At 61.3% G+C, this 22,646-nt stretch overlaps 1 protein-coding gene across 1 annotated transcript in view; it reads left to right on the top strand.

The window, feature by feature from the left end:
- HMCN2 (hemicentin 2) overlaps positions 1 to 22,646 on the top strand; it is a 137,783-nt gene that overhangs the window by 113,492 nt on the left and 1,645 nt on the right. The window contains 22 exon segments of the mRNA XM_070430443.1: positions 289 to 410; positions 1,108 to 1,272; positions 2,460 to 2,567; positions 2,874 to 3,012; positions 3,354 to 3,484; positions 4,493 to 4,683; positions 5,493 to 5,706; positions 6,524 to 6,658; positions 7,628 to 7,818; positions 10,625 to 10,706; positions 12,172 to 12,441; positions 15,080 to 15,229; positions 15,721 to 15,858; positions 15,957 to 16,078; positions 16,363 to 16,600; positions 17,678 to 17,737; positions 17,832 to 17,876; positions 17,879 to 17,951; positions 18,801 to 18,937; positions 20,148 to 20,276; positions 20,706 to 21,026; positions 21,718 to 21,837. Coding sequence (XP_070286544.1) covers positions 289 to 410; positions 1,108 to 1,272; positions 2,460 to 2,567; positions 2,874 to 3,012; positions 3,354 to 3,484; positions 4,493 to 4,683; positions 5,493 to 5,706; positions 6,524 to 6,658; positions 7,628 to 7,818; positions 10,625 to 10,706; positions 12,172 to 12,441; positions 15,080 to 15,229; positions 15,721 to 15,858; positions 15,957 to 16,078; positions 16,363 to 16,600; positions 17,678 to 17,737; positions 17,832 to 17,876; positions 17,879 to 17,951; positions 18,801 to 18,937; positions 20,148 to 20,276; positions 20,706 to 21,026; positions 21,718 to 21,837 — 3,281 coding nt within the window.

The following is a 22,646-nucleotide window of genomic DNA, read 5'->3' as shown; positions in this document are numbered from 1 at the left end:
TCACCACGGGCAGGCAGCATGGAGGTTATAGAGAAACAAGGATGAAAGCGGAAACGGCCCCCTGACTAGGTCTTTGGAGGTGGAAACTTCTCAGAGAAACTTCTAGAACCAGGGCTAGGGGCCAGAGGCAGGAAAGGAAAATAGTCATGAGACACCCCCACCCCCCCCACCCCACACACACCCCTCAACCTTCCAGATTCGCAGGGCAGGGAGGCCATGGCTGGCTCGTCTCAGGTCAGCCAGGCCTGTCACTCAGCAGCCAACCGTCTGTCTGTCTGTCTGTCCCAGGCTCCTGCCCTCCAACGCCCTACTCCTCGCAGCCCCCGGCCCCCAGGACACAGCCCAGTTTGAGTGTGTGGTGAGCAATGAGATGGGCGAGGCCCGCAGGCGGTACCAGGTGACCATCCACGGTGAGTTGGGGCGGGGGCACAGGCCACCTCCTCCGGGAGGCCCTCCCGGATCCCACCCTGCCCACACTGACATAACCCCAGCTCCAGCACAGTCCTGGCACATGTGAGCTCACAGGAGACACCTCTTCTGATCCAAAATGTTCTAAACCCAAATGTTACCTCGTCATCACCTTGGTTTAAATCCCCCCCTCCACTGCCCCCTGTCCTCATAGAATGCGAGGTGTCACCCTGGCCCCCAAGGCCCACTGACTCCTCCCCAGGTTAAGCTCACCCCATGGCCGGCCTCATTCTGGGACCCAGTCTGCTGGGTGGCTTTCTGTTCCTCACCCCTGGGCCTTTACACATGCTGTTCCCTCTGCTGTGAGCACTGTTCCCTTCGCCCTTCACCCAGCCGACACCTGCCGCTCCAGGCTCAGGTTAAATGCCACGCCCCCTGCTCTGAGCTGCCACCAGCCCCCGGCTCCCCGAGGTGCCTGGCTGGTGTCTCTACAGAAAGCAGTTCATAACCGTCCCTGTGCCGTCGAAACATTGGTCCTGAGCGAGCGAGTGTGACCCCTCTCTGCTGCCCTCCCTCCGTGGCCCTTCGTCACTCACCTCACCATGGGTCCTAGTCTCTGCTCATGGCTTCCCTCCACCTGGCCGCGCCCTGTGCTCCCCGGGACCACGGCGGGGCCTCACGCCTGCACTTGGGTTTCAGTGCCTCCCACCATCGCCGACGACCAGACGGACTTCACTGTGACCCAGATGGCCCCCGTGGTCCTCACGTGCCACAGCTCCGGCGTGCCAGCCCCCGTGGTGTCCTGGAGCAAGGCAGGGACTCCCCTGGGGGCCCGGGGGAGTGGCTACCGTGTCTCGCCTTCGGGTAAGCAAGGGGGCCCCAGGGAAGCTGCTGCTGAGGGGAGGCAGGGACCTGGGCAGAGAGTGCGATAGCAGCCCCTGGGGCCGTGGGGGCGGGCCTGGCACTGCCATTCCCTTGCTGTGTGACCTGGGAGAAACCCCTGGCCCTCTCTGGGCCTCAGTTTCCCATTCTGCGCACTAGGGTGCTGCTGTCCTGCAGTGGCTCTCTGATGACAGTTGGCCAATGAGTGCTGCTCCGTGGCAAAGCGAGGTTACCCGTAGCGATGAGCGTTTGCGCGCAGCCAGCTTGATCTCCTTAGCGAGCGTGTAAACAAAGGAGGCATGCGGCCCGCCGGCCACGCGTTTGACATGCTTGCCTTACAGCGCTGTCCTTGATGCAGAAATTGTGCTTCTCTTAGCTTTTCTTTCTTCTACGGAATTAGGGTGATTGCAGATGGTGACTTATAAAATGTCTATTTATCAAAAAAGAAAAGTTGGCAACTTTATGGGGATTGAAGTGAAATGTACTTGCTGGTTAGTTGGTGAAATCTTCAAGTCAGAACCGCTGGCCAGGTCTGTGGCTTTCAAGCTCTCCCGGAGCCCCAGAGGCCCCCTCAGGCAGCGGTCAGGGGAAAAGCCGGTCAGGGGAAGCCGGCCTGTGGCACAGCCCTGGTGCCGGGGGGCGGGGCCGGGAGAGCTGGGCGTCCTCTTCCCCCCGCCTCACCCCGCACGCAGGCTCTCAGGGCTCCGTGCGACACAGAAACCACTTCACGTAACTGCTTGGGCAGCCTGTGGTCTCAGGAGGGTGAACTGTCCTATGAGAAGCCCAGGCTAAAGGAGGGAGGACAGAGGGGGCAGCAATCCAGGGCACTTCCTGGAAGAGGCAAGTGCTGGGGCCTGGGGAGCTGTGGGTGGCCTGGGATTCCAGGCGGGCAGTGGCCGATCCTGGGACCGTCCTGTCTGATGCCTCATTGCACACATGGGGAAACTGAGGCCCTGAGAGGGGAAGGGACTTGCCCACAGCTAGGCTTCGGACAGGAGCAAAGGCAGGCCTGGACCCAGGTGCCCCCAGGCTGCTTACCTGTGGGCAGGGAGGCAGGCCGACGGGCTGGGACCAGAGACACCGGGTCGGGGTATGGAAGACGAACTGCCTCCATCGCTGAGGACTTGTCCCCAGAACCCTCACCTCTGCGTGCCCCCTTCCGCCTCCAGGCGCCCTGGAGATCGGGCAGGCCCTCCCCGTCCACGCCGGCCGCTACACCTGCACGGCCCAGAACTCCGCAGGCGTGGCCCGCAAGCACGTGGCGCTGGCCGTGCAAGGTAGGGTGCCCGGTCCTTCGGCTCAGACAGCTGTAGCCCTGGGGGCAGGGGAGCAGGTAAAGAGCGAGAAGCAGCTGGGGCTGAAGGGGGGGGGGGGGCGGCAGGGGATGAGGACCCAGGTCCGATGCCCATTCCTGCCTGTGTTCTCATTCCTGGAGGGACTCTGGGAGGAAATCAGCCCTCCCGTATCTTACGTACCCCAGTTTCCAGAACCTCCCGTCCTTTCTGGAGTCCTCTCTCTCCAGTGCTCGGGGCCCCTGGACGGAGGCCTGGGTATGAAGGGTCCCCAGCCCTGTTCCCTTTCAGCCTCGCCCGTGGTGAAGCCATTGCCCAGCGAGGTCCGGGCCCTGGTGGAGGAGGAGGTGCTGCTGCTTTGCGCGGCCTGGGGTGTCCCCCGGCCCAGCATCACCTGGCAGAAGGAGGGGCTCAGCATCCCTGAGGGTGAGTCTGCACTGAGCCCAGAGCCCTAGGGAGGAGGGCAGAAGGGGCTGGGGCTGGGGTCCTCCCCCGACCAGGGGGCCTCTGCAGACCTGCCCACCCCCCTTCACCTCCTGCACCCACGGCCCGAGATGGCCTGAGCGCTCGGTGGCTGGGCTGGAGGTCAGAGAGGGGACAGCCTGGCTGGCTCTGGGTCCAGCTTCCACATTCCCTCTGTCCCCGCATCACCCCGTGACCGTGGTGTATCACCTGCTGCCTGACTTGACGGAACAGCCCAAGCCACCCTCCTGCCCTCCTCAGGGGTCCTTTGGCCCCAGCCCCCATTTTTTCCCCACTCAATCCAGGAAGGGATACCCAGGTCCTACCCAGCGGACAGCTGCGGATCACCCACGCCCGCCCAGAGGACGCCGGGAACTACTTTTGCATCGCTCAGAACAGCGCGGGCAGTGCTGTGGGCAAAACGCGGCTGGTGGTGCAAGGTGGGCCCGGGGAGGGGCCGAGGCGGACCCGGCCAGCTAGGGGCCAGCTGGGGGCTTCGAGGCTCCCAAGGGCCCCTCACTTCTCCGCTGGCTCTGAGCCCGGAGACCTCATCTTCCCCGGGACACCCCAGCACCGTCTGTGGGACTAGAAGGAATTTGGAGAAAATGTTGCGCCCAGGTCTGACTTCAGATGGTAACTCGGTGCCTCTGACTCCCAGCCTCTGATGGGACACTAATCTCATCAGCCCTCGTTCGCTCCTGTAGCAACACTCACTTTTGTCCCTCCTCCTGCACCAGCACCGTTACACGCGTGCTCGCCTTAGTCTGATGACGGCGGTCTCCAGAGATAAAGGAGGCATCGCTGGCCCCACATCCGCACGGCACCCAGGAATGTTCAGTGTGGGCCGGGCCTGCTGTAACCCAGGGCCAGCTCTGGGGGCGGCTTGGGGGCTGTCCCTGTGGGCGGCTGTGCACAGCTGGGGGCGGACTCTGGCTGGGAGCCCCGAGGGGCGCCTGGCTCCAGGCCTCCTCCCCAGCCTCCTGGCTCAGTGCGCTCCTCTTCCCTGCGCCTCGGAGCATCGCTGCGGTCACCAGAGGGCCAGACACCACGCCTGCCGGGCCAGTGACCTGCCCCCTGCCCCCTGCCCCCTGCCCCTTGCCCCCGCGTAGCTCCTCCCCAGGGAGGAAGGTGCCCGGCAGAAGGGACCTGTGCCCGCGTGCAACCTGGCCAGGGAGGACTCTGTCCGGAAGCTGTAGTCACTGCATGTGTGTGCGTGTGGTATATGCGCACGTGCATGTGTGTGCAAGAAGGCCACCCTCTCACAGCTCTTCCGAAAACTCGAGCCCCCAATTGTCCAGACCATGGGCCATGGTCTGTGCCCAGAGAGTTAGTGGAAGCAGCAGATGGGGGTGAAAGAGGGGATTGAGGGGTGTGCCAAGGACCCGGGGGCAGGAGCAGCCCACCCTCACCCAGCCCCAGTCCCCGAGTGGGCCTTCCTGTCCCCACAGTTCCTCCCGTGATCGACACTGGCCTCCCTGACCTGGCCACCACCGAAGGCTCCCACGCCCTCCTGCCCTGCACCGCCCGGGGCAGCCCCGAGCCGGACATCACCTGGGAAAAGGACGGCCAGCCTGTGTCGGGAGCTGAGGGCAAGTTCAGCATCCAGCCATCCGGGCAGCTGCTGGTGAGGAACTCGGAGGTGAGGCTCCGGCCTGGCGCACAGAGGGGAGCCCTGGCAACAAGGGGAGCGGTGAGCATCGGCTGCACCCCCTGCTCGTCATGCTGAGCGCTGTGCAGTCTCAGCCCAGGATCCTGGGAAGATAGGTGTCGTCGTCCCCGGGAACAGAGGAAGACACCGAGGCTCTGAGTGTCCCCAGGTCACGCTGTTCCCAAGCAGAATCACAATTTGAACGTGGACCCCCCCTGACGAGCTCCCGGGGAGGGAGGGAGCCCGGACAGGGGCAGGGTATGGCTATGGCTCTGTGTCCCCAGCCTGCACCTGCTTGTCCTCAGCCTCGTGTTGATGTTGACCGGAGGTGGGGACCCCGCCCCCTTCCCCATCGGCACTTAGGGGATTCTGTAATTACAAAACGGGCTGCTCTCCACATGTGCGGCTGCTCAGACACACCTGGGGGTGCTCAGGGCACCGCAGACCCTGCCCCACGGAGGCCGGGTGGTGCAGTGGTGAGGCGCTGGCCCTGCTTTCTCTTGGAGAAGTCGCCAAAAGCAGGAGCTTCCTAGGGACCGTGTTAGCGTGCGTGTGCTGGTCCAGGGCAAGTTCTGAGCACAGAGCTCCGCACGGGGTAGGCGCTCGGTGAATGGAAACTGCCGTGGTGGCGCGGTCAGGGCTCGGAGGAAGAAGCTCCTGGCCACAGAGGTGCAGCGAGCCCTGTGCCAGCTGAGGGACCTCGGGCAGCTCGCCGCCTCTGGCTGGCTGCCCCGTGGGAACCTGCGGGGCCCAGGCTGGGGGTGGGGGCAGTTCTCGCTGACCCCTCCCTTTGCCCCCAGAGCCAGGATGCTGGTACCTACACCTGCACAGCCGAGAACCCCGTGGGCCGCGCCCGCCGCCGGGTGCACCTCACCATCCTGGCACTGCCCGTCTTCACCACCCTGCCTGGGGACCGCAGCCTGCGCCCCGGGGACAGGCTGTGGCTTCGCTGTGCGGCCCGGGGCAGCCCTACCCCCCGCATTGGCTGGACCGTCAACGACCGGCCAGTCACAGGTCTGGGCCAGCTGTGGGCTGGTGGACAGCACGGGACCCTGGGAGGCTGCGGAGGCCCAGCAGGGGAGCCCACGCTGGCAGGGAGGTAGAGGGTGTCAGTCGGTGCTGTGGGTCCTGGGTCTCCAGACTTGGCCTTGGGCAGGGCGGTTGGGGCAAACCCGTGTTTGGCCATAGGTGACTGTCACACGTCAGACCTGGCAAGAAGCCACCTGCAAAAAATACTCAATCCTGGGGACCTCAGGCCTGGAGCGGGCCTGTGCTCCACCCAGGGCCGCGGCGCCCACTGCGGGCCTTCGGCAAACCCCTTTCCTGAGGGCTCTGGCTCCTACGGGCCCAGGTGATGTTTAGGGGCCTGAAGGCTGCATAGTAGGTGCTCAGTAAATGTCTGCTGAATCGCTGAAATGCAGAAAGTCACTGAAAAATGACATTTCAGGCCCTCCTAAACCGGGAGACGGCTTTACCCCCCCTTAGACCCTCCCGTTTCCTGGGTGGGAGCTGGGGCGAGTGATCCAGGCTCTCTGAGCCCAGCTCCTTCCCGTGAAGCGGGGATAGCAGGCGTCTGCGGGCGCCGCCTCCATGCAGAGGCCCACGGAACAGGCACCCGGAGACCTGCCCTGACCGCTCACCCAGCTCCCAGTGTGGACCTGGAAACGAGAAAGGCGGCCTCTCACCCACATCCTCTGAGGCGGCCTGTGCTTCCCCATGGCCAGCCGCCCCCATGGAGAAGGACCCCCGATTTCTGTGTCTTTACTAGGCACCTGCTGGGTGCTCAGGCCGGAGTCCAGGGCACCCTGAGAGATCTCTTTCTTTGCCACAGAGGGCGTGTCCGAACTGGACGGGGGCAGCACGCTGCAGAGGGTGGCGGTCAGCAGGGAGGACAGCGGGACCTACGTCTGCTGGGCTGAGAACAGAGTGGGCCGCGTGCAGGCCGTCAGCTTTGTCCACGTGAAGGGTGAGGCACGACCCTGGGCTTTTTGCTCGAGACCGGCTGGACTCCCTCTGAGGCTGGCCTCCTGGCCTCGGAACTAGCAATTCTCCACCCTGGCTGTACATAGCACCCCCTGGGACTTCATAAACTCGGAGGCCTTGGGTCCACCCTGATTCAGTAGCCCCGCCTCCCTGGGGAGGGACCCAGCAGAGGGATTTTTAATCCCCCGGACAGCCTGGCTGCAGGTGGAATGCAGATCTGACCGGTCAGCCTGCAGGATCCGACCGAGCAGCTAGACGGGGTCCGGGTGGGAGGCAGGCCCGGGGGCCAGGGCACTCTGGCAGGAAAACGCATGTAGCTCGCCAGCCCGCCCGTGGCCCCCTGTGCAGCCAGCAGCGGCACCGTAACCGGTGCTGACCATGTGTTAATTTGCTCAACTTCGGGATGGGTAGGGTGGGGCTTGATGGAAGGCAATGAGCAGCCCCGGCACCAGGACACAGCGGCTGCTGTTGGTAGAGTCACCTCAGGAAGGGGAGGAACCGGTGCAGCCATTCACGAGCGGTTTAAGGTTGGAGTGAGATGAGGACCAGGGACGTCTTGGTGTTGCTGTGGACAGCAGAGGTGTCCTCGTGACCACGTGGTCCTTGTTTTCCAAAGTCCCCAGCAGGCACCCTGCAGCTGGGGTAATTAGTCCATGAGAGCGGCTATATGACACTCGTTGCATTGCCTGCCCTCCTGCACCTGCCTCAGACATCACTAATCAATCACCACACTGTTCCCACTCGGCTTCAGATCTTTCTCAGCAGCTCCTGGCAGCCGCTGTCAGTCTGTTCCTCTTGACCCATCACGTGGGAACTGTTTGCCGTCCCTGATGTGTTGACTGTACTCAGCCCTCCTGGGGTCTGGGGACAGGCCTCTGGGGACAGGATTATGGGAGGCTGAGCCTGAAGGGAACATCCTCTCTGACCCCTTGTCTAATGTCACATTGTGCAGAGGCTCCTGTCCTACAAGGGGAAGCCTTCTCTTACCTGGTGGAACCTGTGGGGGGCAGCCTCCGCCTGGACTGTGTGGTCCACGGAGACCCGGCGCCTGACATCCACTGGATCAAAGACGGCCTTCCGCTGCGGGGCAGCCGACTCCAGCACCAGCTGCAGAATGGCTCGCTGACCATCCGCAGGACGGAGGCAAGGAGGGGCCTGGCGCTCTAGGTGGGGACATCTGGGGCAGCCCTGGGCCTTTTCTGACTGCTCAGAAGGGTTCGTTAGGTTGGCACCTCCCCCTACAGTCTGCAAAGCGCTTTCCTGCCCGTTACCCAGAGATTCCCCCCTCACACACACTAGGCCAGTGATGGCGAACCTATGACACGCGTGTTCAGAGGTGACACGCGAACTCATTTTTTTGGTTGATTTTTCTTTGTTAAATGGCATTTAAATATATAAAATAAATATCAAAAATATAAATCTTTGTTTTACTATGGTTGCAAATATCAAAAAAATTTCAATATGTGCCACGGCACCAGAGTTAAGTTAGGGTTTTTCAAAATGCTGACACGCCGAGCTCAAAAGGTTCGCCATCACTGCACTAGGGTGACCTCCAGCCAGCGACTTCACTTCTCTGTGCCTCAACTACCCCACCCGTTTGATGGGGCTAACGATCGTTTCTCCCTCACAGCTTTACAGTCAGAAGTCAGTGCGAGGACCCCTACCAGGCATTTAGGAGTGACTGGCCCCTCGGTGGTGGCAGTAAAGGTTATTAATAACAACAATCCCATGGGGCAGGGTAGACGGGTAAGAGTGCCCCATTTTACAGAGGAAGATACCGAGGCTCAGAGAGGCCCACAGCCAGGGAGCCCCCGAGGCGGGAGCATACCCAGCTCTCCTGACTCCTACTTCATGCAGTTTCCAAAGCCTGTGCGCTGGGCAGACACCTTCCCTTCTGCGTCCCAAGCCCCATGGTCATGCGGAAATCCACCATTCACTCCTGTCAAGCTCATCTTAGGGGTCCTTGATCTTGCCCCTTTGGGAGCCTGTCCCTAGATAGTGATAATCATAGGACTGGTACTGAGAGCGCAGTAGCTGTAACCGCAGCAGGAATAATGGCTACTATGACCTGAGGCTGTACCACATACGTACCTGGCACCGGATGGCTATGATTTCTTTTGATATCACAACAATCCTAGCAGTTGTTATCCCCATTTTAGAGATGGGGAAACTGAGGCCCCAGAAACATGGCGATGTCTAGTAGTGGCTTCAGTATGGTTAACAATGGACCCGAGATTTTGTCCCATATGGGTCAGACCCCCAAGTCTACACTTTTAACTGTGTGCAAGCAGGTGTTGCAATAGTGCCTACTTGTGGATATTCTGAGAACAGCACCCTGGTAATGAATTCTAGGAGTCTGAGATCAGCTATGCCTCTCAATCTCTAGAGCCGGACAGTGTCAGACGCTGTTTCTGACTAATTAGATCAGGCAAAGACCCAAAGCATCCAGAGGCCTCTGCCTGCAGACTGAAGTGCTGGATTCAGTCTTGAGTAGCCCTCAGGCAATTGTCCACAGGTGTGGTGAGAGGTTTTCTAACAGGGTGGGGCAATTGCTTCTGCCTGGAAGCTAATGGTTATTCTCAGTCTCTTAATGGTCCTCAGAAACTCCACACAGTGGGGCTAGGTGTGTTTCCAATAGGGTAGGCCAGTGGTCGGCAAACTCATTAGTCAACAGAGCCAAATATCAATAGTACAACGATTAAAATTTCTTTTGAGAGCCAAATTTTTTAAACTTAAACTATATAGGTAGGTACATTGTTATTAATTTAATTAGGGTACTCCTCAGGCTTAGGAAGAGCCACACTCAAGGGGCCAAAGAGCCGCATGTGGCTCGCGAGCCGCAGTTTGCCGACCACGGGGGTAGGTCAACTGTCTTCCCCCGGGGCAAAAACCTCCTGGGCAGCAATGATCTGCCTGAGAAAGATACACTCCCCAGCGTGAGGGCATGACTCAGCACAGGAAACGGAGGTGTCTGCCTTCTGATCACTCACTTCAGGGTGATTGCTTTATAATTTAGTTGAAATTCCAGTTTGGTCCTGGGACCTTGTCTGTGTAGCATCCACGTGCTCTGCGGCACATTAGTATGGGATTAGGCGCAATAGCACCCCCTTTGGACATTCGGAGAACAGCACTCTAGTCAGGGGATGTTTCAATAGCGCCCTCTTGTGTGTATTCTGGTAACAGCACCTAGTAATGAGTTCTGAAAAGAAAACCCAGTGGACAGTCCTAGAGGGCTGTCACCCTTGTAGGGTGTGTTGAATGCGGCCCTCTGGTGGACAGTCCCTCGGGAGCGGCTTCTGTGGTGTCATCTCTGGGCATGGACGGTGGCCACAGGCCGCCCTGAGCTCTGTCCTGGGGCAGAGCTTCCACTCAGAAGTGAGCTGTCACCATCCATGGTCAGGTGCCTGTGAAAACAGCTTCCCTGCTGCTCAGTGGGGAAATGCTGCCACCCGCCTCCTCCCTGGGGAGCTGGCAGTGCAAATGGGCCCGTAAACGCCCTGAGAAGGCCTGCCGCTGGGATGCCTTCTTGCTCATCAGTATTCCCACACTTATCGACCATGCACCTCTTCTTTCTAAAGGGACCCCTCAGCGTGCACCATGGAGTGATAATACCTCAACGTACACGTTTGGGAGAGGCACCCTAAGTCATCTTTGCAGCACGCAGCTCCCCAGCGAGTCCATGGCCCCATCGTCCCCCCCCCCCCCCCCCCAGGTTCCAGGAGTGAAAGGGGAGGGATTCTCTTTGGATGTCGATTGACAAGTGGCCACGAAGGCCCCTCTCATGTGACATTGTGAGGAGTCTGTGAGCCCCTGGCTGGTTTAGGCTCTAAGCTTCTTCCTGGTTAGATGGGCCTGGTTCCAGACACCCCTTTCTGTGCCCCGCTGTGCCCAGCTGCCCCTCCCCCCTCGTCCTCCTGAACACCATGTCCCCCTCTTGTGCCACCTGCAGATGGGCGACTCGGGGCGGTACCAGTGCCTGGCAGAGAATGAGATGGGCGCCGTGGAGAAAGTGGTGGTCCTCCTGCTACAGAGTGAGTGCCCGCCTCCCCGCTCGGGGCCCTGGGTGCACGGTGTGAGTGGGTGTCCAGGGAAAGCTGCGCCAAGGCCGTGGCTTGTATGCGGCGAACCCCGTCACATGCTCCGTGTCACGCTCCTGGGGCACAGGCTTATCGGGGAGACTGCCCAGGGGATCCGTGTACTCATGTCCGTGGCTGCATTTCTTCTCCGCAGTATGGCCAACCAGAATGTGTGTGTGTGTCCTGCGGCAGGGGGCTCCAGTTGGGGGCGGTTGGGACAGTGCGGGGGTGGCATTCTCATGCATGTCTGTGGTGAACACGCACAGACATCTCTTTCAGGGCATTGACCCAGGAGGGGGCTGCTGGGTCACACACCACACGCGTGCTCGGCTTCAGGGGACACTTCCCGTGGTCGGCTCCTAAATGGCTCCCAAAGACGGTCCCGTCCTAACCTCCCAGACCCGGGAGTGCGACCGTGTTTGGAGAAAGGACCTTTGCCGATGTTGCTAAGGATCTTGAGATTAGGGGGCCGTCTTGGATGAGAAACCGAGGGTGAAGCAGTGACCTGGTGAGAAGCGCTCGCCAGGGCCAGAGCCGAGTCTGCCCGTTTCATGTGGCATCAAATACAGGCAGCACCGGCGAGGGTCACCCTTTCATTGGAAACCACCCGAATGTCCTACAATAGGGCGCGGCGAAGGGAGCCATGATGGAGCCAACATGCAACACCATGCAGCTCCCGGAGATGAATATTCAGTGACATGAAAGGGAGTCATGATCTATACTAGAATGGGGGGAAGGAATGGAGAGAGGGAGGGAGGGAGGGAGGGAGGACACTGTGGTCACATTCTTTTTTTTAAATACATTTTTATTGATTTCAGAGAGGAAGGGGGAAGGAGAGAGAGATAAAAACATCAATGATGAGAGTCACTGACTGGCTGCCGCCTGCACACCCCACACTAGGGATCAAGCCCGCAACCTGGGCATGTGCCCTCACCGGGAATTGAACTGTGACCTCCCGGTTCATAGGCTAACGCTCAGACGCTCAGCCACTGAGCCACGCCGGTACTATGGTCACATTCCCACAAGGAAACAGTATCTAGAAGTCCATACAGGAAGGGCATTGGCCTGGGGCAGTGATGGCGAACCTTTTGAGCTCGGCGTGCCAGCATTTTGAAAAACCCTAACTTAACTCTGGTGCCGTGTCACATATAGAAATTGTTTGATATTTGCAACCATAGTAAAACAAAGACTTATATTTTTGATATTTATTTTATGTATTTAAATGCCATTTAACAAAGAAAAATCAGCCCAAAAAAATGAGTTCACGTGTCATAGGTTCGCCATCACTGGCCTGGGGGATCATCTGTGATTCTCTCTGCCTTTCTGCCTCTATGCTTTCTATTCTGTTGAAATGAGCATGTATCGCTTGAATATCTGAAAGGAGTAAAATGTTCCTAAAAACGGCCTGGGCCTCCCACAGGCGCCCCGGTGTTCCAGGTGGAGCCCCAGGACGTGACAGTGAGATCCGGGGACGACGTGGCCCTGCGGTGCCAGGCCACCGGCGAGCCGGCGCCCACGGTGGAGTGGCTGCGTGCGGGGCAGCCCTTGCGGGCCGGCCGGCGGCTGCGGACCCTGCCGGATGGGAGCCTGTGGCTGGAGCGAGTGGAGACGAGGGACACGGGCACATACGAGTGCGTCGCTCACAACCTCCTGGGCTCTGCCACAGCCCGAGCGTCCTTGGTTGTGAAAGGTACGAGGCAGCCCTGCCCAGACCGTGGGCCAAGGCGGGATCTCCGCGAAATGGGGATCTGTGTGTGGTTTGTGGGGGACCTGGCCCCCTGCCCTGCTAGCTCCCCGACTCTTCTCTTTGCTGAGAGTCACAAACATTGAACGAAGCAGCTGGGAGGGCCTCGGGGGTCATGGCGTCTGCCCGTCCCTGTGCAGTCAGAGAACCGAGGGTCTGAGATGCTCCGTGTTCACAGCTCCTGTCGGACCAGGGACGTGGGCTCTTCCAGCTCCCCTGGCACAGACCCAGGTGCTCTCTCTGGACACTTCGCAGCTCTGCCTGGGCGGGTGGGTGCCCGGTAACCACTGTTGCTCCCAGCGGTACCACCCCCGCCGGTCAGCCTCCTCAGTCAGCATCCTTCTCCCGTGGGGCAGCCCAGACTTTAAAACGGAGAAGATGACTATCCTGAGAAACCATAACATGGCCCAGCCTGACTGGTGGAAAGCCGCTGAGTATTATTTCTGGGCGTCTGTTGTTTCTGTAAATACTCCATGTTTATGGCTCTATCTCCAGCCCCGTCCATGGCAGACATCACTAATCTATCGCTGCACACGATGCAGATTCCTTCCCCACAGAACCCTGTTCCAGGCAGCAGCTCGGGACCACTTAGAACTGGGACTTGACACTTCGCCACTTGAAACCCACTTACTCTGCCTCCATTTAGAAAAACCCAACAAACCTTTTTAGGGGACATAATGGCCTCCTTACCTTTTTATTTATTTATATTTTTTAAAAGATATTTTTATTGATTTCAGAGAGAAAAGGAGAGGGGGGGGGGGAGAGGGAGAGGGAGAGGGAGAGGGAGAGGGAGAAAGAGGGAGGGGGGGATATCAATGATGAGAGACAATCATTGATCGGTTGCCTCCTGCATGCGCCCCACACCAGGGATCGAGCTCAAAACCTGGGCATGTGCCCTGACGGGGAATCGAACTGTGACCTTTCTGGTTCATAGGTTGATGCTCAACCACTGAGCCACGCTGGCAGGGTCTCCTTACTTTTTTAATGGAAACAACTGCTTTTTACTTCATATATGTTCGTTGTAGAAAGGCCTGGGGATTTAGAAAAATCTGTGAAGGAAAAGGAATGATCAATCACCTCTCATCCTTCAATGACCAGAAATGGCTTTGGCCGTGGTTATTTGGGTTATAGCTTTCTACCCTCTTTTTCTCCAAATATAAAGAGACAGGCTTTTCTTTCTACGACTGGGATCACACGGACAGGTGTCTTTACGACCTGCCGTGGCTCCGGGTGTCGGACGGCGCTCCCTGACAGTAAGCCCGGCCCACACCCCTTCATGGCTCCCTGGCATTCCATGGCAGGGTTTCCCAACATCATTGCTGCTGGCTTTGTGGAACAGCCGCAGGTTTGTTCCCAATGTCCCCCCCACCCCCCCCCCAAACCACACTGTGTGCACACCCTGTGTGCTGGCCCGAATCTTTCTACAGGATAAATTTCTTCAAGGGGAATAAAAAATAATTCTTCAAGCGGCATCGCCAGGTAAACGGTGTGCAAAGGCTTTGAGGCCCCCTCGCTGTGGACTTGTCTTCTCTCCCTCCTTTTCCATGAGTCTTGGGGGGCCCATCCCGGCCTTGTGGGAAACAAGAGGCTGCCGAGTCACCCCGTGTCGGAGAAAGTGGCCAGTGGCTTGTCCTTCCTGTCCTCCAGTCCGCCCCCCCTTTTAAAGCTCCCAGGGACCATGCTGTTGCTCTCTTACCTGCAGCTCCCACTTTCTGCCTCAGCCCCTCCTGACAAGGCCAAGGCTCGGTTCATGCCTCTTCCTGGCCCTGCCATGAACTCGGGGCAGCAGATACTGAGCAGAGACATCCCTGCTGGGCGTCATCTCCTCAGACCCCGGCTGTGGGCTGCAGGACACGGCGCCGCTTCCTGGACTCCAACATTCCCCAGCCCCAAATTCACCCGATTAGGAGCCTGGCGGTTCTGTGTGATGTTATGTTTTTGGACAGATCGTGGGCAATTTGTTGCTAATTTCCCCGGAGAGCTGGTGAGCGCCGAGGCAGGCTACCTTCTGTCTCTCTCTCCCTGGAATGCCATCTGCCAAGCGAGGCATCTGGCCCATTAGCCAGAGGAAGCGGCCCCTGTGCCCACGCCGTCCATCCGATTAGTGCGGAAGAGCGTCTGCTTGCAGACAGCCTGGCGGCTCCTCCAAACCCAGACCCCTCGCCCCCCCCCCCCCATCCACCCGCCAGCCAGGTCCGCTGCAGGGCGGCTGGAGCCAGGGCCACTGTTGGAATGGGGGACATTCCGGTGGTGGCATTCAGCACCTGGCTCGGTGCCCTGCCCCTCGGCCTGGCTCCTCCAGCATGCCAACAGGTTTGGGGCACATCTTTGGTCCCACCCCCTCATTTGATAGACAAGCCAACTCAAGTGTGGCTTGGAGGCCCGACGAGGCCAAGTTTCCAGGAAGGTGATGGCGGAGCCAGAATTAGAAGCTGGTACATCACCCCTTAGCTGGGAGCCCTTGGGCAAGTTCCTTCACCTCTCTGAGCCTCAGATGACTCCCTCGGGAAACAGGTACAGTAGCTGCTTATACGGAGGGCACAGAGGTGGGTAATGTCACAGTCGTTCTCCTCCTTCCTCCCAGGGGAGCCCCGGGGGGGCCGGGGCAGCATGACCGGGGTGATCAATGGCCAGGAGTTGGGCGTGGCCACTCTCAACGCCCGTGTGCAGCAGGAGGCGCGCTCCGGGGCCACCACCTTGCAGAGCAGCATCGGCCACATCCCTGCGAGTGTGGGTAAGAGGGACCAGCCGCCCGCGCTAGAGGCAGGAGGAGGCGAAGCCTGGGTTCCGGGGCTGCCCTAGGCCCGGTTCCCAGGGGAAATCCAGCCACCTCTAAGAGCCGAGTCCAAGCCAACCGGAACCCCCAAATAAAACAGCAGCAAGGGGGTGCACTTGTTTCATTTTCAACTCGGCCCAGCGCCCCCATAGAGGCGGTCTGTGCAGGCCCAGCCTCCGTGGTGACCTCGTAGCCCCCAGTACTTGTGGAACCGAGTTAAATGTCAACAAGTTCCATGCACGTCTTTGTATAAATGTTCTGCTCATTTCACAACCCCTCCAAGACGGAGCTATTGGGCTTTGCCACTTGGTTCTGATCCAATCACTGGTCCAGGGAATCTTGGGGCTGAGCACTCCTGGGGGCCATAGGGAGTCACAGAGGGACCTTGAGCAGGAAGAAGAGCGGCTGCCCTCAGCATCTGGCCTCCCCGCCCATCCCCCCCCATCCAGGGCCTCTGATGCGGGTACTCGTGGTCACCTTCGCCCCCATCTACTGGGCACTGGCCGGAGAGCATGGCGACGCCCTGAACGGCCACTCCCTGACGGGGGGCAGCTTCCGGCAGGAGTCACACATGGAGTTTTCTACAGGTGCGTGGGGGCTCCCCCAGGTGGGCCGGGGGGGCTGGGGCCCGAGCCCAGGGCCTCTCCCCGGTGGTGACTCCCGGCTGGACGGGGGTGGCTTGCAGGGGAGCTGCTCACGATGACCCAGGTGGCCCGGGGCCTGGATCCCGACGGCCTCCTGCTCCTGGACGTGGCGGTCCACGGCGTCATCCCCGAGAGCCTGGCCGACGCAGATCTCCGGGCGCAGGTGCGGGCGAGCCGGGGTGCACAGAGGGGTGTGTGAGAGTCAGTGGGATGTCCTGCCTGCTGCCATCCTGACGTCCCAGCAGAGGCTGGGGCGTGGCCTAGCCTTGGACTTCAGGGAGGACGAGTAGGAAGATACTCTGGGCCCAGCCTCTTGGCCCTGGGGGCGTTCTCCAGTCCCATGGGCAAGACCCCCTGTGACCTGCCCTGTGACCAGCCCAGTGGTGGGAGGAAGCGCTGTTTGGAAGTTGCAATTCCAGATGTTCTCCCTCCCCGCTTCCCCGCTAGGACTTCCAGGAGGACTATGTGCAGACGGGCCCCGGCCAGCTCTTCGTGGGCTCCACGCAGCGCTTCCTGCAGGACAGCCGGCCCGTGTCCCTGCGCTGCAACCACAGCATCCAGTACGAGGCGGCGCGGGGCCCGCAGCCCCAGCTGGTGCAGCACCTGCAGGCCTCGGCTATCAGCTCGGCCTTCGACCCTGTGGCTGAGGCCCTGCGCTTCCAGCTCACCACAGCCCTGCAGGCTGGTGAGGGCCCTGCCCTGTCCCCACCCCACACCCCAGCTCACTGTGGGGACAGCCTCAAGCGCACCTGGCTGAAGGCCCAGGCAACAGCCCACCCTCTGCACCCCCTGACCAGAGACCAGAGACTCAGGACTGAAACAGCTCACCCCCTTGTTCCCGTCCATCCATCCACACCCCAACAGGGGCACAGCTGTCCAGGCCACTCCTGTTCAAACCCTCGGGCCCCAAGGTCAAGGTCCACACCACCCCCATGCTGATGGTCAAGACTTGAGTCATCCCTACCCTTCTCCCAAGGTGCCTGCACCAGAGACCCCACCCAGGGGCCTGGGAGCCACTCTTCGAGCCCCGGCGGCCTGTGTGAACACACCATATATTCTCACTCACTGGAGGCTAAAAATGTGCCTGTTAGCATGGTTTAACCTTGAACATGGGGCACTGGTAAGCATAGCTTTGACGTCAGGCAGACCCCGGTTCAAACCCAGCCGCCCCACTCCAGGGCTGTGAGACCTTGGGGGCAGAGCCCGGCCCTCCCTGGGCCTCCGTGTGCCCATCTGTGAAATGGGCATGGCATCGCCTGCCCTGCAGGGTGCGGGAGTAGAGGTGCTGTCTCTGTAACCCCCACCTGGCACCCAGTGGCTACTTCATCAAGGGTGCTGTCCCTCCGATCGGTAAGGCAGTCCGGTCTCCTCCCGCCCTCAGAACAGTCTGCGCCCACCCTGCCTCGGGCTGGCTGCCCCCTCAGATGCTCGCTTACCCCAGCAAAGGCCAGGCCCCTCCTCTGCATTGTCAGGACCGCAGCTTCGCCTGTGCGGTCTCCCGCTTTGTACTTAGTAATGATTTCGGTGTCTGCCAGCCACGGTCGGGCCAGCCCGCGTGAGCCCCTCATGACACGACCCACAGCCGAGGCCTGGGCTGGGAGTGGGCTCGCTGACGCCTGGGTGCCGGCCTGGCTCAGGACAGAGGCTGAGGGCACCTCGGCCTGGCCCAGCTGGCGGGAGGGAAGGACGAGCCGGGGCTACGGCCAGGGCCGCTCTGTCCCTGCATCCTGTGTCCTCAAGGCCGGTCCTCTTTGCCCTGCAGAAGAGAATGAAGGCTGCCCCGAGGGCTTTGAGCCGGACTCCCAGGGAGAGTTTTGCGTGGGTGAGCACCCTGTCCCTGCCCGGGCAGAGGGGAGGGAGGTCAGGCAGCTGTCAGGAGGGCCTGTGCATGCAGCCCACCAGCTGTCCCGCCGCAGACGGGGACGAGTGTGCCAGTGGGCCCAGCCCCTGCTCCCACTCCTGCCACACGCCCCTGGCCGCTTCTCCTGCGCCTGCCCCGCTGGCTTCGCCCTGGCCAGGGACGACAGGCACTGCAGAGGGGGGTGGCCCCGCGCACAGGCTCTCCTGGGACCTGGCCCGGGTGTGAGTGGGTGGGGATCGGGGGGGGGGGGGGGGGGGGTCCGTTCTAGGGCAGTGGTTCTCAACCTTCTGGCCCTTTAAATAGTTCCTCATGTTGGGACCCAACCATAACATTATTTTCGTTGCTACTTCATAACTGTCATGTTGCCACTGTTATGAATCATGATGTAAATATCAGATATGCAGGATGGTCTTAGGCGGCCCCTGTGAAAGGGTCGTTCGACCGCCAAAGGGGTCGCGACCCACAGGTTGAGAACCGCTGTTCTAGGGTCACCCAGGGGATGGTCTGTTCCGGGGGTCACTGGATGCCAGCATGGGTGTTCTGATGCCCTGTTCCCACTGGCATTTCCTGTGATGAGAGCCCGAGGTGAGAGGCTCAAGTGCTGGGGGTGATGGGGATCCCCAGAGACATCCACGTGGCCCCCCTGGGCTCAGGGCGCTCGTACCCGCTGAGCCTGACACAGCCTTGCCAGCTTCCCCTCACGCAGCAGCCGTTTCTAGTTACCTGGGGTTGGAGGTGAGCTGACCCCTGCCTCCCTGCTGGCTCCGCCTGTCCCCTCGGCCAAGGTGCTAGACAACAAATCTGACCCTGAGACACTGTCCGGACACTGACCCCCGGACCTGTGTCCCCCACTCCCACCACCGGGACCTGGCATTGCTACATCTCATTGGGTGCCCGTAGGGCATTGTCCAAAACCGCCCATCAGATGCAGCCCTCAGGTCCCGGGGCGGGGAGGCTAGACCAGAGTTGGGGTTGGGGGGCCTGGGGGCACGTGTTCATGGGGCCCCTGTCCCTGTCCGCCCCCAGATGTGGACGAGTGTGCGTGGCCTACTGACCTGTGCCCGGAGGGACAGCGCTGCGTGAACCTGCTGGGGTCCTACCGCTGCCTCCCCGACTGCGGGCCTGGCTTCCGGGTGGCCGCCGACGGGGCCGATTGTGAAGGTGACGGGGGCACGGTGTGGGGTTGTCCAGGATTCAGCAGACGGGGCGCTGTGCCACTGGGACGCTGGGCCTTCAGGGAAGACGGTACCCTCTTGACAAGGGCGCAGCGAGGCCAGGGAGGGAGCCTGAGCTGGGCCCAGGGGTGTGCGTTGGGCCTGGCCTGGCTGCTGGCACCTGGAGGATCTCTGACAAGGGTCTTCTTTCGGGGCCTCAGGCTTGCCATCTGTCCAGTGAAGGGGGACCAGGTCAGGGACGGCGAACATGAGCCGTGTCCGCTGCCACTTCCTCTGTCCCCCCTGCTGGACCCTGGCCCAGCCTAGAGACAGCCTCTGAGTCCTCAGCACAGCTTCTCCCGCAGCCACTGGGAGTCACGGGCAGCTGGCCTGTGAGATGACGCCCAGGTGCCACCCAGCCAGGGTGACTGCGAGGGTCCTTCCTGCCCCCATTCCGTGGTCTTGTGATCGGGGTCCTCCCTGTGCCTCCAGCAGAGGCCATCCATGGGGGGGACAGCGGGCGGCACTGAGCTCAGAAGAGGCAGTCGTTTGACTTCAGTGGTTCATGGGCCTTCAGCGCCCTATTCATTGGGCTCCCTGCCCCGCCTTCCTTCCACCCTCCCTCCCTTCTCCCACTAACATGTGCCAGGCCCCTGTGCCCTTCACATGCGTGATCCGATTTTCTCACCATGGCCCAGGAAGAGGTCTTGTCCCACCCCTCTTTTTTTAAAATATATTTTTTATTGATTTCAAAGAGGAAGGGAGAGGGAGAGATAGAAACATCAATGATGAGAGTGAATCACTGATCAGCTGCCTTCTGCATGCCCCTTACTGGGGATTGAGCCTACAACCTGGGCATGTGCTCTGGCCTGGAATCGAACCGTGACCTCCTGGCTCATAGGTCGATGTTTAACCACTGAGCCACACCGTCCGGGCCCACCCCTCTGTACAGCGGAGGAGACTGAGGCTCAGAGAGGGAGAATTACCTGCTCAGGGACCAAGAGATAGGGCAGAGCTCGGTCCACCCCCAGGCTCCACCAAAGCCCCTTTCCTCTATCAGACACATAACCTCCTTACCTTCCGGAGCTGGTATGAGCGGGAGGCCCTGAAGTCGGAGAGGGGCCAGGATGAGGCCCAGATGTGCAGGGGCGTGGGATGCCCCTTGGGGGTGGGCTCGGGGCTCATCCCCATCCCTGCCCACACCCCTGCCTCCCCAGATGTGGACGAGTGCCTGGAGCAGTCTGACGAGTGTCACTACAACCAGATCTGTGAGAACATGCCGGGCGGGCACCGCTGCAGCTGCCCCCGGGGGTACCGGACCCAGGGCCCCGGCCTGCCCTGCCTGGGTGTGTATGGGACACCACGCCTGGCTCACGAGCAGGGAGTGGTCACCACAGAGCGATGTTCCATGAATAGCCAAACGCAGCCAGGGCTGTCGTGCACTCGCCATGCGCCCGGACCCCTGCCCTGCTGTCCCCCAGACCTCACCCCTGCCCTGCAAGTCACTTTCCCAGGGAGCCCAAGGGGAGGAGGGTGGAGAGAAGTGGGCAGGTCTCTGAGAAGCTTAGGAAGAAGGAAGGGCCTCCCCAAGACCCTGAAGGGAGAGGCTGCAGGACGGTTGGACTCTGGGATTCAGCGCAGAGCTGGGGGGCGGGGGGTTGAGGCCTCTGAGCAGTGGGAGTGGGGGTGGGAGAGGAGGCAGCCGGCTTCTGAGGAAGGCCAGGCACTTGTGTGAGCCCTGAGCCTCCCTTGGCCTCCGCCCCGCCCCCTCCTAGACATCAACGAATGTCTGCAGCTGCCCAGGACCTGTGCCTTCGGGTGCCACAACCTCCAGGGCGGCTACCGCTGTCTGTGCCCCCCGGGCCACAGCCTCCTCCCGGATGGCAAGGCCTGCAGCCCGATGGAGCGGAGTGCGCAGAATGTGACCACCGTCAGCCACCCAGGCCGCTTGGTGCCCTGGCTGCGGCCCCAAGCCCTCCTCCCCGGTGGTGTCTACCACGCCTGGGTCTCCCTGAGGCCACACCCCGGGACCCCGAGCAGCGTGGGCCGGGCCTGGTGCCCCCCGGGCTTCATCCGGCAGAACGGCGTCTGCATGGGTAAGACCACGCTCCAACCACCACACGGGGACGCACCCCACTATGTTGTCTCGGGCTCCCAGGTTAGGTGTGTGGGCACCATGCCCCGTGTTCAGAGACCCAGGGCTCATGGGCAGGTGTGCAGGGTGGAGGGGGGACTCTCAGAGCCCTGGCCATGCGAGTGGGCAAGGGGCTTCCAGAAGGGGGTGGGGGATTTCCCAAACCATTTAAGCTCAGGACACGTTGCCCAGTGTCCCAGGAACCCACTTTGAGAAGCACTCCTCTGGCCGCACAGAGGTGGCACCGCAGGGAGGGCGGTTTGCAGGACGGGGGAGTGTGTTCCAGGTTGACACGAGGAGGTGGACAGAGACCGGTGGGACCCGGTCAGCGCCCGGCTGCAGAGGCCAAGGGCGGTGGCCTCGGGGGTGGACGTGCTTTGGGGCTCCTGCCTGGATGGCGGGCTTGGCTAGGGGTGATGCCCCCCCCCAAGGCCTTGAGGTAGACAGGACGGAGCTCCCCCTCTCCGAGTCCACCAAGCCCTGGACCCTGCTAACCCGAACCCAGAGTCGGGTGGGGCAGGGCAGGGAGAAGGAGTGGGCCACCTAAGTCACAGCGGGCAAGTGAGTGGCCACGTGGGTGTCTGTGACTCAGCCTGTATCTCTGCCTCCATCACCACCACCACCACCACCACCACCACCAATGCCCCGGCCAGACCTGGACGAGTGCCGGGTGCGGAGCCTGTGCCAACATGCCTGCCGGAACACGGAGGGCAGCTACCGGTGCCTCTGCCCCTCCGGCTACCGCCTCCTCCCCAGTGGGAAGAACTGCCAGGGTGAGCTGCTGCCCAGACGCCGAGGGGCCAGGCTTCGTGGGCAGGGGCATCCTCACGCCGCCCACTCGCTCCAGCTCCTCCTCCACCATCTTGTGATCTGAGGGAGGGGCAGGTGACAAGCCCACAGCCAGGCTGGGCCCCCGCACGCCATGCGGAGCTGAGATTGCATCGGCAGGCTCTCAAAGCCCTGGGGGTCGGCCGCAGCTCTGCTGTGTGTCCCTGGGCAACTCACTTCCCCTCTCTGAGCCACAGCCTCCTGGTGAGTGGGGCTGACACAGGCCTCCCCTAAGTGCCTGGATGAGACCAGGCAGGTGGGCTCAGAGCCAGCACTCGCAGCAAGGTGGCTGCTGCGCGCAGGGTCAGGGAAGCTCTCCAGCCCCTAAGTCAGTGCACGTCCCCTGCCGTGCTTGGGCGGGGCTGGCCATGCTGCTCCCCTGCCAGGCTGTGGGAGGCCTGCCTGCCTGCCTGTCGCTGTCCTTCCCTCTCTGTCATGGGGTCAGGGACTGTCCTCTGAGAAGGGTGGGACACCCACCGGCGCAGACAAGGATCGGGCACTCTGCCCATGGACAGTGGGCACTCCGGGTCTGAGGGCAGCCTCCTCTCTCCCAGGCTCAGAGGTTCCCAGGGTGCCCACCGCCATGCCCTGGGCAGATGGGGGTGCCAGGGGCCTGTGGGCTGGGCTGTCTCGGGTCAGGCTGGCCGGGGACAAGGAGAGAAGGCTGCCCACCTCCCTCCCCCTCCTCAGGCATTTCTCTCCCACTCAGCCCTCCGTGCCTTCCCTGGGGCCTGCCTTCTGCCCTCCCCGTTGC

This window comes from Myotis yumanensis, unplaced genomic scaffold (assembly GCF_028538775.1).
Source record: "Myotis yumanensis isolate MYYU_CA2020_CCGP unplaced genomic scaffold, mMyoYum1.0.hap1 SCAF_12, whole genome shotgun sequence".
Lineage (NCBI taxonomy): Eukaryota > Metazoa > Chordata > Mammalia > Chiroptera > Vespertilionidae > Myotis > Myotis yumanensis.
This window is presented reverse-complemented; position numbering and strand designations above follow the sequence as displayed.